General features: G+C 54.0%; 1 protein-coding gene across 1 annotated transcript in view; it reads right to left on the reverse strand.

Moving 5' to 3' along the window:
• Positions 1 to 1,285: 1,285 nt before the first annotated feature.
• Positions 1,286 to 11,490, reverse strand: part of ASXL1 (additional sex combs like 1, transcriptional regulator) — a 10,667-nt gene continuing 462 nt past the window's right edge. The window contains exons 2-13 of the mRNA XM_018556374.1: positions 11,177 to 11,259; positions 10,677 to 10,679; positions 9,946 to 10,054; positions 9,697 to 9,808; positions 9,501 to 9,568; positions 9,328 to 9,421; positions 6,312 to 6,449; positions 6,048 to 6,211; positions 5,573 to 5,669; positions 4,785 to 4,890; positions 4,069 to 4,573; positions 1,286 to 3,104 (exon numbers count right to left, since the gene is read on the reverse strand). Coding sequence (XP_018411876.1) covers positions 1,290 to 3,104; positions 4,069 to 4,573; positions 4,785 to 4,890; positions 5,573 to 5,669; positions 6,048 to 6,211; positions 6,312 to 6,449; positions 9,328 to 9,421; positions 9,501 to 9,568; positions 9,697 to 9,808; positions 9,946 to 10,054; positions 10,677 to 10,679; positions 11,177 to 11,259 — 3,294 coding nt within the window. The 3' untranslated portion in view covers positions 1,286 to 1,289. The remainder of the gene's footprint in view (positions 3,105 to 4,068; positions 4,574 to 4,784; positions 4,891 to 5,572; positions 5,670 to 6,047; positions 6,212 to 6,311; positions 6,450 to 9,327; positions 9,422 to 9,500; positions 9,569 to 9,696; positions 9,809 to 9,945; positions 10,055 to 10,676; positions 10,680 to 11,176; positions 11,260 to 11,490) is intronic.

The following is an 11,490-nucleotide window of genomic DNA, read 5'->3' on the forward strand; positions in this document are numbered from 1 at the left end:
GGCTGCATGCACCACAAAGTCTAATCGTGGTAGACGGAAACGCCGTGTGGCTGAATACCAAAAACCAGGCGCAAAAGTGGAGCCTCTAAACCCTCCACCACCACCACCACCAGGGACCTAAGTGATTAACAGAGCTCAACACCTCGAAACTTTATCAGCTCGCTATTCATCAAAACATGTTCCTGTGCAGTTTGTTTGCAGCAGGAACCCCGACCGTCAGTGCAGAGGCTCCTTCAGCAACAGGAACCCCGACCGTCAGTGCAGAGGCTCCTTCAGCAACAGGAACCCCCGACCGTCAATGCAGAGGCTCCTTCAGCAACAGGAACCCCCGACCGTCAGTGCAGAGGCTCCTTCAGCAACAGGAACCCCGACCGTCAGTGCAGAGCCTCCTTCAGCAACAGGAACCCCGACTCTCTATGCAGAGGCACCTCTGAAGTGAGAGCCGGGACTTTGTGTTGACCCTCATCATACACTCTTCCAGTTGTTCTTTCCTCCAAACACCATAATCCTTACTAACCAAGCCTGTGCCTTCACTGCTCTGCCCGGTCATGTGCTCAGTAGGGCATCAAAGTCGCCCAAATTGTGAGTCACACCAACAAGAAGCTTTGAGAAGACAGAGCATTGGGTCATGACCCACAAACATCTGTAGTCATCTTTTCTATCCTTGAAGCAAAACCTCTGCACAAGATAATGCAAAGGAGGCTCACTAACCTGCACCCCCCAAAAAAAAATAAACATACTATCTTAAAAAGCAGGCATGGAAGCCAACATATTCATCATCCTTCTACACCCAGGGGGACCTCATGGTCCTGTACCCAGAAACCTTTTCTTATTGCTCATCAACAATCTGACTTTCTACGTCTCCCAAACGGCTCTGTCGAGATCCTATAGACCGGGGTTAGGCAAACTCCAGCCGTGGCAAAACTACAACTCCCAGCAGGCCTATGCCTCTGGGAGACATGCTTGTGGGTGACCGAGTCATGCAATAGCACCACAGGTGGAGGACCGAGGTTGCCCACCCCTGGTATAGACTACAACATGAAACGAGACCGGTCCTACAGAACTTATGTCCAAGAACGAAGAGGAACGCCACCTCGGTTCCTAGCTCTTTCGCATTACTGCCTCTTCAACGGGATCTGTATCACAAGAAGAGCTGAATAATAATAATAATCATCAGCGGTTTAGTCTCTAACAAAATGAAGCATAATACGTATTAAATCACCTCCGGGCTCCGAGGTTATGAAAATACAGACAATGTACTATTGAACGTCCCCCCGGCGACCTTTTTACTATCTTATGACAAGGCACAAAACACAAAGCTTGGAGGGGCCTATGCAGTCGATGTGACAGAACGCTCCGCACCCTTCGCAAACGGTCATGGCTTTAAAGCTGCAGGAGTAGTGCACCGACACGTGCTCCCCGCTATCGTGCTCGGCGAAGACTTCCACAGACAAGGAGGCCTCGCCAGTGACGGCGTACTCCCCGGGAAAGGAGGAGAGGCGCACCCCGGTCGAGTAGCAGTAGGACGCCACATCCTGCGCTTGCTTCGACAGCTTGCCGAATAAAGTTTGTTTCAATTTGCCCGGCGGCGGTAGCGACAGCAAATCCATCGGCAGCTTGACGTGGAGATCGACCTCCTTCGGAAACGGGCCGAACGGCATATCCAAGAGCAAAGGTTCCTTGCCGACGGGCTCGGCGTAGTTGGCCAGCGAGCGCTTCTGCTTCACGCCCCCGCTTTGGCCTCTTCGCAGCTTTGCGTCTCCCTGGAAGAGTCCCGAGTCGGTAGAAAGACCAATACTATGAGAACTATGCTTCTCGACCTTTAATGCGCCCCTTTTATTTATCACCCCTTCTTCCGGGAATAACGCTTCGAAAGCTGGGACGCCGGGGCGCGAGCAAGACCTTGGCGGCTCTTCACTCGCGTTTGCCCACAAATATGCATCTTTGGAGATTAAGGTGGGACACTCCGACACTTGTTCCTTGGGAACGTCACCGGCAGGATCGGCCAGGGGCAAAGAACCCTTGAGACACTCGTTGAGGCCGTTGGGAGGTAAAGCATCTTCAACCTTGTTTTCAAAGTTCAAGTCCGTTTGCAGGGAAGAGACATCAGTGGTTTGGACAGGAGCACATGACGGCGAGCGAGGAGACCCCATCAACTTGGGTGTCTGATTTTGTTCCGCACCGTCCCACAAGTCAGACTCCCGTACATCCAGAACATGCGATATGTTGATGGACTTACAAGGACCTGGTTCAGTACCGGTAGCACAGTCCCAATGTTCGTTGTCGGTTGAGGTGCTGGCCGGCTGTGATTCAACAGCGGGTGGATTTGTGGCCTCTTGGAGGTCTGGTTGTGAGGACTCCATGACACTTTCACTATTTTTGTCAGAAGAATCCTTTTCGGTTGAGCTTGAGTTGACAAGCTTAATTCTGTTCTGAAAAGTATTGGACACATCGCCGAGAACACAGGACACGGTTTCGGATTGTCCAAAGTTCCCTTGACCCATGGAATCCCCGACTAGAACGGAAGCCGGCCGGCCAACTCTGACATTTTCTCCCCCTTTGACATCCATAGGATCCTCCTTATCACAGATATTTGCAGCTTTATCAGGAGTCTCACCCTTACAGTAATCCAAAGATGGGGCACCAGAGCCGACCTCGCCAGAGACCACCTCGTTGACGTGCCACTCTTTGGTCACCGTTGTGCCAGAGAGGCCATGCTCTTTTGTCTCTGGAGAACTGTTTGTCCAAGTGATTTTGACTCGAGGAACTTGAGGTTTGTCTGCCGAGTCCCTCACTATAGCGGACGGCAGTAATTGTGTTCTGCAGCAATCTGCTGGCTTCTTTCCATGGCTTCCCTTTGCTGATCTCCTCCTTTTGGAGTCCCTGGACCAGCTGCTCTTCTCCCTGTCGCTGTGACCTCCCCCCGGACCCCCGCCACCACCGATGGAAGTCTGGAGGTCATGGCCACTGGTCTGACTGTCAGCAGGTGAGCAGGGAGTAAGTTGGCACCCAGGGGGATCAGGGTTTGGGATGATCCGGGGACAGATCTGGTAAGCTGGCAGACCTTTAACCACCCAGGGAGGTTTGATGCGAGAAAGCTGGATCTGCAAGGTAAGGGAAGACAGTTAAATCAAAAGGTCCAGCAACATCATCCACAACTATCAAAAACTGCATCATGTGCCTGTGTCAATCCTAAGACTAGCTGAGTTAGGTAAAAATGTTTCTGTGAAGGACTGTGACACTGTCCACCACAACATTTTGTAGTCTGCAGCTCCACAATATACATGCAGGGCCCTGGATACAAACCGACTGCATCCTATAGCTGCCCTGCAATACCAATATTCTCCAGCAGGAGACCAGAAGTCACAGCTCTTGTAAGAGACCTCCACAGGGCATGTTCTTTCCTTCATGACTGGTTCCCTTTAAACTAGTTACCTGCACTGGAATTGGACCCTTTGTGGGTATCCTACTGTCTTTAGAACATTTACACTAGGGATGCACCGATACCAGTATTTCGGTACTGATAGCATTCGGTATCGGCGAGTACCGAAAAAAATAAGTACCCGAAGTCCCATTCAGGAAGCCAGGCGGTTTGTAAAGACTCGCCACCCGGCTTCCCGATTAGCAAGGAAGCCGTCCCCATGCGACAAGAAAGCATGGAGCCGGCTTGCTGACCAATCATGGAAGCCGGGCGCCGTGTAATGACGCGGCGCCCGGCTTCCTGATTAGCTAGGAAGCCGGCTCCATGCTCCCTTGTGATGAGAGAGCATGTAGCCGTCTTCCCGGCCAATCAGAAAACCGGCACTGCGTCATTACACACTGCCCGGCTTCCTGATTGGCCGGGAAGATGGCTCCATGCTCTCTCGTCACACTCTCTCGCTGCCCGGCTTCCTGATACAGGAAGTATCGGGCTAGGCATCGGAGCATTTGGGCAATTACGAGTACTCGCCCAAATACTCGGTATCGGCACCGATACCAGTATCGGTATCAGCGCAGCCCTAATTTATACACTGCAGCAGAGCTCCACCCACACCAAACATATAACAGACACAAAGGACGTCATCATACCCGGATTGGGGGGACTTTTGGTTCTTCTTTGGTGGGCTGTGGCTTTTCTGGGTGAACACTTGTAATTGTGTTACGAAAGGACTGACGCTGTTCCATTCGCGGCTTCTTCTCGAAGGAGGCGCTGGAGCTCTCGGGATCGGCGATCTTCCTTTTCTGCTCGCAGTTCTCGGGATGAAGCTCTGGGACCCGGTCAGAAGTGGATGGAAGGTTTACGGCCTCCGCGGGGGACAGTCTGTTCTCGGAAGCTGGGCTGGCATCCTCGGCTGCCTTGGGAGGAGCAGGAGGAGGAGAGGAGGAGATTTTTGCTTTAGAAGCCATTGGAAGGGTTTGCTGCAATCTCTCTCTGTTTCTGCACAGGCTCCGCCGCAGTCTGCCCCGAATCTCTGGAAGGGATTCTTCAACGTGAATAGGCACCGGGCTGGTCCTCTGTAGAGCTTCACATGTGGAGTCAGGTTGGTTGCATTTCTCGTCTGGGTCTGAACCTGGATCCTGAGACAGTCCAAGTCTACAACAAAATACAAGCATTACTCTTTAGTTTCAGAACAGTCCATATAAACAGGTCTACAGAATCATTCATTCCACTCTTCTAAATGCAGCAACTGATTTCAAATGAGGACCCGCAACGGTCACCTAATGAACGTTAGAAAAAGCAGGTGGGGAACGTATAGATGACCTACTGACTCTGTCCCCAAATGATCATGCCAACAGCTACTTACTTCTGCCCATAAAAGTCCTCGAAAAACTTCTCCTTCCAATCTTCCACCTTCTTCTCTTTGCCCATCTCTTGTCTCATTCGCAGCTGCATCTCTGGTGTAAATTCACCTGCAGGGAAAGACAGCGACTTACCAAGACCTCAACATAGGACAAGAGAGAGGTTGTCAGCTTTGTGCAGGTAGAGGGACTCCGGGAGAGCAGGTACCATCTTACTGCCCTTCCCACCTCCGCCGGTCTTTAGGAGGGTCTCAATACCCCTGCCGAACCAACGTGACTGGTCCAGCTGGCAATGAAGTACAACACCAGGCTACGTTTCAGGCCTGACAAATGAACCCAAAGTGTTTTGAATGCCCGGATTTTTTAGTTGACAATTGAGAAGTAACGGAAACGATTGAAAGGACTTATGGTGCAGACAGGGGTGCTGCTGCACCCCTATTCTCCAACATGATACTGCACAAAATAGGCTTACAGGAACACTTTCCTTTTCCTGTGCATGCCACAGCAACAGGTTCACTTTAACGGTGGCCTGTGGCGTCACAAGGGGGGTGCGGCCCCGCACCTGGGTAACACCATTGGAGGGGTGACAACAAAAATGACTGTCATTTTGGTGTCACCCCCTCTAAAGTCGGGCACTCTGCCATGGACCGAGAGTGTCAGGAGAGAGATGGGGACCCGGCGGGATGAGGTATACCTCATCCAGCCGGGTGAACGTCCCCTCCTCTCTCTGCCGGCGTCCATAACCAAATATGCAGCTGTGGACAGTTTATGGCAGAGCATGCAAATAACCTACCATCTGCCAGCCTCTCCCTCCATCTCTGACAGGCGTGGGCAAAGAACTCATTATTTAGGGCACTGCCACTCATCTTCATCTGTCCGTCTGGAGTGACCTAAAGAAAAACACATGCAGTGATGTTAAAGCCAATCGACAGTACTTGTGTACATTGTCTCTTTGTTATAGACTATGGAGGGAGGGGGAATAAATAGCTACACTTAGCTTACCCCCGGATTCCTCCCACACCACCCAGACCAGGGTGACCTCACCATTGTGCTAGGGAGACCCTGGAGAATGCCAAGTATCCCAAATTTTACGAGAAGATGCTCCTGATTTCGGATACTCAGCATTTTCAGATCTCGCTGAGCGTGCCACCACCATCTCCTTGGGTAAGGGACAGGAGAAGTATAGATGCGAACGCTTCCGCCCCCACAGGATTGCTAATGCGGAAATGTATTATGGAGACCCCGTGTACAGGAGTGATGCCGATTACCTGTCTGTCCACCTCCGGGAGTAGGAGGAGCAGCTGCTGTTGAAGATTGTGTGGGAGCGCATTAAACGTCCGGACGTTGATCAGTGCGCGAAGGTTGGTGTTCACAAGAATGGAACCCGGGGTTTCGAAATCAATCTCTTCTTCTTTGTTCTTCTTCACTTGCCCTGCGACAAGAAGACAGAAGACGTCCTTTAAGCTGCGCTCTCATTTCACTGCAGTGGAAAACACAGTTTTGTCGCAACAGCAAAAAAGTTTCCGCTGTACCTGTTACCGGGGAACTCTTCATACTTCTGAGATGACGCGTGGAGTTTCCACTCAGTGCTGCACGTCTGTGAAAGGTCAAATTGCTCCCTATGGTTCGGTTACTGGAGGACTCGCCCTCTGCACGACGAACAGACAAGCCTGAGACACAATGGAGAACATCAGACAGCGTTATCAAATACCTAATGTGTCACTATAGGCTCATGTATGACTCTACAAGCCACATAACTAACACAAAACTTCCTTTACCTCCCCTGACCCAGACAAATCCTTCATTTGTGTCTCACGCTGGGAAAATAAGAGCAGTGCGGCATTGTTGCCACCCCATCATTAGGTGGACTTCACTGGGGGGCTTAATGGAATATTACAAGAGGACCAAGAGAAAACACAACAATTAGGCGCCGTGGCTTATCTTTTAATGGGAGGTCAAAGTTCTACTTCAAGTGGTCACAGCTGGCTTAAGTAGAGATCACTCTGAGACAGATGACACACCAAAGTGTGACATCATCAGCCATAAGGATTCAACCACGATGGCCTACAGCTGAGAGGGCTAAAGGGTCAGTGAAGCCCGAAGTTCAAAGGGTTAGTCCTCCAACATCTTCCAGTTATGAGGCGGGGCCTGTTAGGCCCAATGGAAGTTCTGAGTTTGTTCTCCCCCGTTATGTTTTCTAGAACAGAACAGAACACCAAGCAGAAATGGTGGGAGCCCCTCATAATGGGCACTGCAGACCTGGGAACTCGGCAACAGAGTCCCTAAAAGACAGAGGAGACTACCAATGGGTTTATCTTCAGCATTTACCAAAAATGGAAACCGTATTATTGGGTGGAGCAAACCATTTAAACTACGGTCTCCTCTATCTCTTGCAGACTATTGGTGAGATGTCTGCAGCAAGTTCCCATGTCGGCACACCGGCTCCAGCCCTTTACAAGGCCCCGCACACCGGCCCCAGCCCTTTACGAGGCTCCGCACACCGGCCCCAGCCCTTCACGAGGCCCCGCACACGGGGCCTGCCCTTTACGAGGCCTCGCACACCGGCTCCAGCCCTTCACGAGGCCCCGCACACGGGGCCTGCCCTTTACGAGGCCTCGCACACCGGCTCCAGCCCTTCACGAGGCCCCGCACACGGGGCCTGCCCTTTACGAGGCCTCGCACACCGGCTCCAGCCCTTCACGAGGCCCCGCACACGGGGCCTGCCCTTTACGAGGCCTCGCACACCGGCTCCAGCCCTTCACGAGGCCCCGCACACGGGGCCTGCCCTTTACGAGGCCTCGCACACCGGCTCCAGCCCTTCACGAGGCCCCGCACACGGGGCCTGCCCTTTACGAGGCCTCGCACACCGGCTCCAGCCCTTCACGAGGCCCCGCACACGGGGCCTGCCCTTTACGAGGCCTCGCACACCGGCTCCAGCCCTTCACGAGGCCCCGCACACGGGGCCTGCCCTTTACGAGGCCTCGCACACCGGCTCCAGCCCTTCACGAGGCCCCGCACACGGGGCCTGCCCTTTACGAGGCCTCGCACACCGGCTCCAGCCCTTCACGAGGCCCCGCACACGGGGCCTGCCCTTTACGAGGCCTCGCACACCGGCTCCAGCCCTTCACGAGGCCCCGCACACGGGGCCTGCCCTTTACGAGGCCTCGCACACCGGCTCCAGCCCTTCACGAGGCCCCGCACACGGGGCCTGCCCTTTACGAGGCCTCGCACACCGGCTCCAGCCCTTCACGAGGCCCCGCACACGGGGCCTGCCCTTTACGAGGCCTCGCACACCGGCTCCAGCCCTTCACGAGGCCCCGCACACGGGGCCTGCCCTTTACGAGGCCTCGCACACCGGCTCCAGCCCTTCACGAGGCCCCGCACACGGGGCCTGCCCTTTACGAGGCCTCGCACACCGGCTCCAGCCCTTCACGAGGCCCCGCACACGGGGCCTGCCCTTTACGAGGCCTCGCACACCGGCTCCAGCCCTTCACGAGGCCCCGCACACGGGGCCTGCCCTTTACGAGGCCTCGCACACCGGCTCCAGCCCTTCACGAGGCCCCGCACACGGGGCCTGCCCTTTACGAGGCCTCGCACACCGGCTCCAGCCCTTCACGAGGCCCCGCACACGGGGCCTGCCCTTTACGAGGCCTCGCACACCGGCTCCAGCCCTTCACGAGGCCCCGCACACGGGGCCTGCCCTTTACGAGGCCTCGCACACCGGCTCCAGCCCTTCACGAGGCCCCGCACACGGGGCCTGCCCTTTACGAGGCCTCGCACACCGGCTCCAGCCCTTCACGAGGCCCCGCACACGGGGCCTGCCCTTTACGAGGCCTCGCACACCGGCTCCAGCCCTTCACGAGGCCCCGCACACGGGGCCTGCCCTTTACGAGGCCTCGCACACCGGCTCCAGCCCTTCACGAGGCCCCGCACACGGGGCCTGCCCTTTACGAGGCCTCGCACACCGGCTCCAGCCCTTCACGAGGCCCCGCACACGGGGCCTGCCCTTTACGAGGCCTCGCACACCGGCTCCAGCCCTTCACGAGGCCCCGCACACGGGGCCTGCCCTTTACGAGGCCTCGCACACCGGCTCCAGCCCTTCACGAGGCCCCGCACACGGGGCCTGCCCTTTACGAGGCCTCGCACACCGGCTCCAGCCCTTCACGAGGCCCCGCACACGGGGCCTGCCCTTTACGAGGCCTCGCACACCGGCTCCAGCCCTTTACGAGGCTCCGCACACCGGCTCCAGCCCCTTACGAGGCCCCGCACACCAGCTCCAGCAATTTACGAGGAGCTACCACCATCCATGATAGATTTTTAATCATTCCTATAATCAACACAGACACACATCCACAGGGTGGGTACACAGGCAGGACTATGGCAGGTAGGTGTCACTACTGATGCCCCCAATCAATGGTAAACAACATCAGCTAGTGACCTTTGTGGTAAATATATCCACGAAATGCCAACAAATACTGAAAGGAACATGTAATGACCGCTACACACAGCTAAAAAGGTATATTGTGTGCACCCAAACCAAACTCTCACCCGAGGTTGACGGTAAATGGGCCCCGTTGACTTTCAGAGGCGTCAGAACGACACGAGGCATCAGAACTCCGCTTCTTCTTTTCTGCTTATTGACCTACGGGATGAGCACCTCAGGGTCACAGAGAAAGAACAGCACCCCTAAATATCCCCCGCACCTGGCACAGCACCATTACCTGCACCAGAGACCTGGTTTCCCTGACGTGAGACTCTTGGGAAGAGGACGCACTTCCGGAGGACTCCACTGTGAAGACAAGAAGTGACCAGCGATAATACAAGGAGGTCTGGCTCTGGAAGTATTGCTCTTGTGCAGATAAAGAGACCCTGTACTGTCTTTAAGTACCGGTACCCTGCCCAGCGTGGCACACTTACCTGCATTGCCTGCGTTGCTCTCGCTCCATTGGCTGCTCTCCTCATCCGCTGTGTCTTCTGTGTCCCCATCTTCAGGCAGCGACACAACACGAGACCACTGCACTGCATTCTTCTGCGATAGAAGGGATGGACAATCGGGTCAGCAAAGCATTTTCCACCACCTTCAAGCTCTGCATGTGACTTCAGCTGCGCATCTCCGATATGCTGCCCCCCCCCAATGTACCCAGGGTCACCACAGCCCACACTCACCTTCATGGTGAACAGGCTGATCCGTCCTGGGAGCTTGTAGAAAAGAGCCTCTCGGGTTCTGGAGTTAGAATGTAACATGGTGTTCAGGCAAGCAAGTGGGGACGATCCGCTGCAGCACAAAAGAGACGCACGTCAGTTCACCGTGCGCAGGAAATGAAAACAAACAGCTCGAGGTTGTCACCGCCACACACTTTGTTATATAACAGGCTGAACATGCTACTTCCCTGGCTGTCTCCGGCCTCAGTACCCGTCACCTGACATGGGACAAGCATGGAGTCCTGCAGCTATTGGATAAGTAGCCAGGCAAGAGCAACCTCCACACTGAACCTGGCCATAGAGCGTTAGAAATTCAGGCAATTCCAACATTGGAATCATGGGTGGCCGTGCCCGCACCACCTGGCCTGAAAGGGCCGGGCGCATGTACATAACAGAGCAACAGTCCGTGTGCCTTGGCATGTCATTCCTCATGTTCATTGCAGAGACCTCTGTAGCTGGGCACTAAATTATGTAAATCCACCTAATGGACACTATGTACCAGTGTGGATTCAGATCCTTATGCTCCGGCAGAGATCACATGGCCAGTGCCAGGGCAGCTGGTCATGTGACCAGACACCATGAGTTACCCCAGCAATGACTCCTGCAGTCAAAGTGGGGAGGGGGTGGCTAGGGACGGACAAACATACACCGTAGACCTAAGAGTTGTACAGCTCACTCAGTGCGCTCCTCCTTACCTTCTGTAGGTGACGATGATTATTATATAGGAAGGAAAGAAAAGAACACATTAGTGATATAATAATAACAACCAATAATTATAAAAGTAAATAAAAAGGAGTGATAAAAAAAAAGAAAAATTAAAAATAAACAATAAAAGAGCGATACATTTAAAAATTGAAAAATTTCCATTCCACTGTGCGCCAAATTGTGGTAGCCGGGCAGCAGCGCTCTCTATCACGCACCATGCACATTGAATTACCCGCTCAAATCTGGCCAACCCCCCCCATACGGGTGCACTAGCTGTACCCCATACTGGCATCCAGTGCCGCCCTGTGCCCAGAATTCCGGTTGTGAATAAAGTTTTGGTAACGAATATTCCGGGGATCACAAATAGACCGGCCCCCCGCTTCAGTCTTTGGACAAGTAGTTTTTTTTTTTAAATCTCCACACCCCTGAAGCCGACCCCTGCGCATTATGCTCCTGGATCTGATCGGAGGGGGACGGACATTACACTCACTTTGTCTCTTTCAGCCCCTCGGCCTCAATCACATTCAGGATCTGTTTTGGGGTCATCGGTGCGTCTGAGTAATTCTCCAAAACCTGAAATAAGGAAACAACACAATGCCGGTTACTGTCCTCTGTCAGTGATTGGACGCCGGGTTACTGTCCTCTGTCAGTGATTGGACGCCAGTTAGAGATGATTATACCCCCCGATTCATAATACAACCCCTCACCCTGGAATTATACACCTCCTCATCCCCCCTTCCTGCCCACACACAATAACTACTATATTACATTATAAACCCCCCCCCTCCTCCTCATACACTATAT

Source organism: Nanorana parkeri, unplaced genomic scaffold (assembly GCF_000935625.1).
Source record: "Nanorana parkeri isolate BGI_ZX_2015 unplaced genomic scaffold, ASM93562v1 scaffold237, whole genome shotgun sequence".
NCBI lineage: Eukaryota > Metazoa > Chordata > Amphibia > Anura > Dicroglossidae > Nanorana > Nanorana parkeri.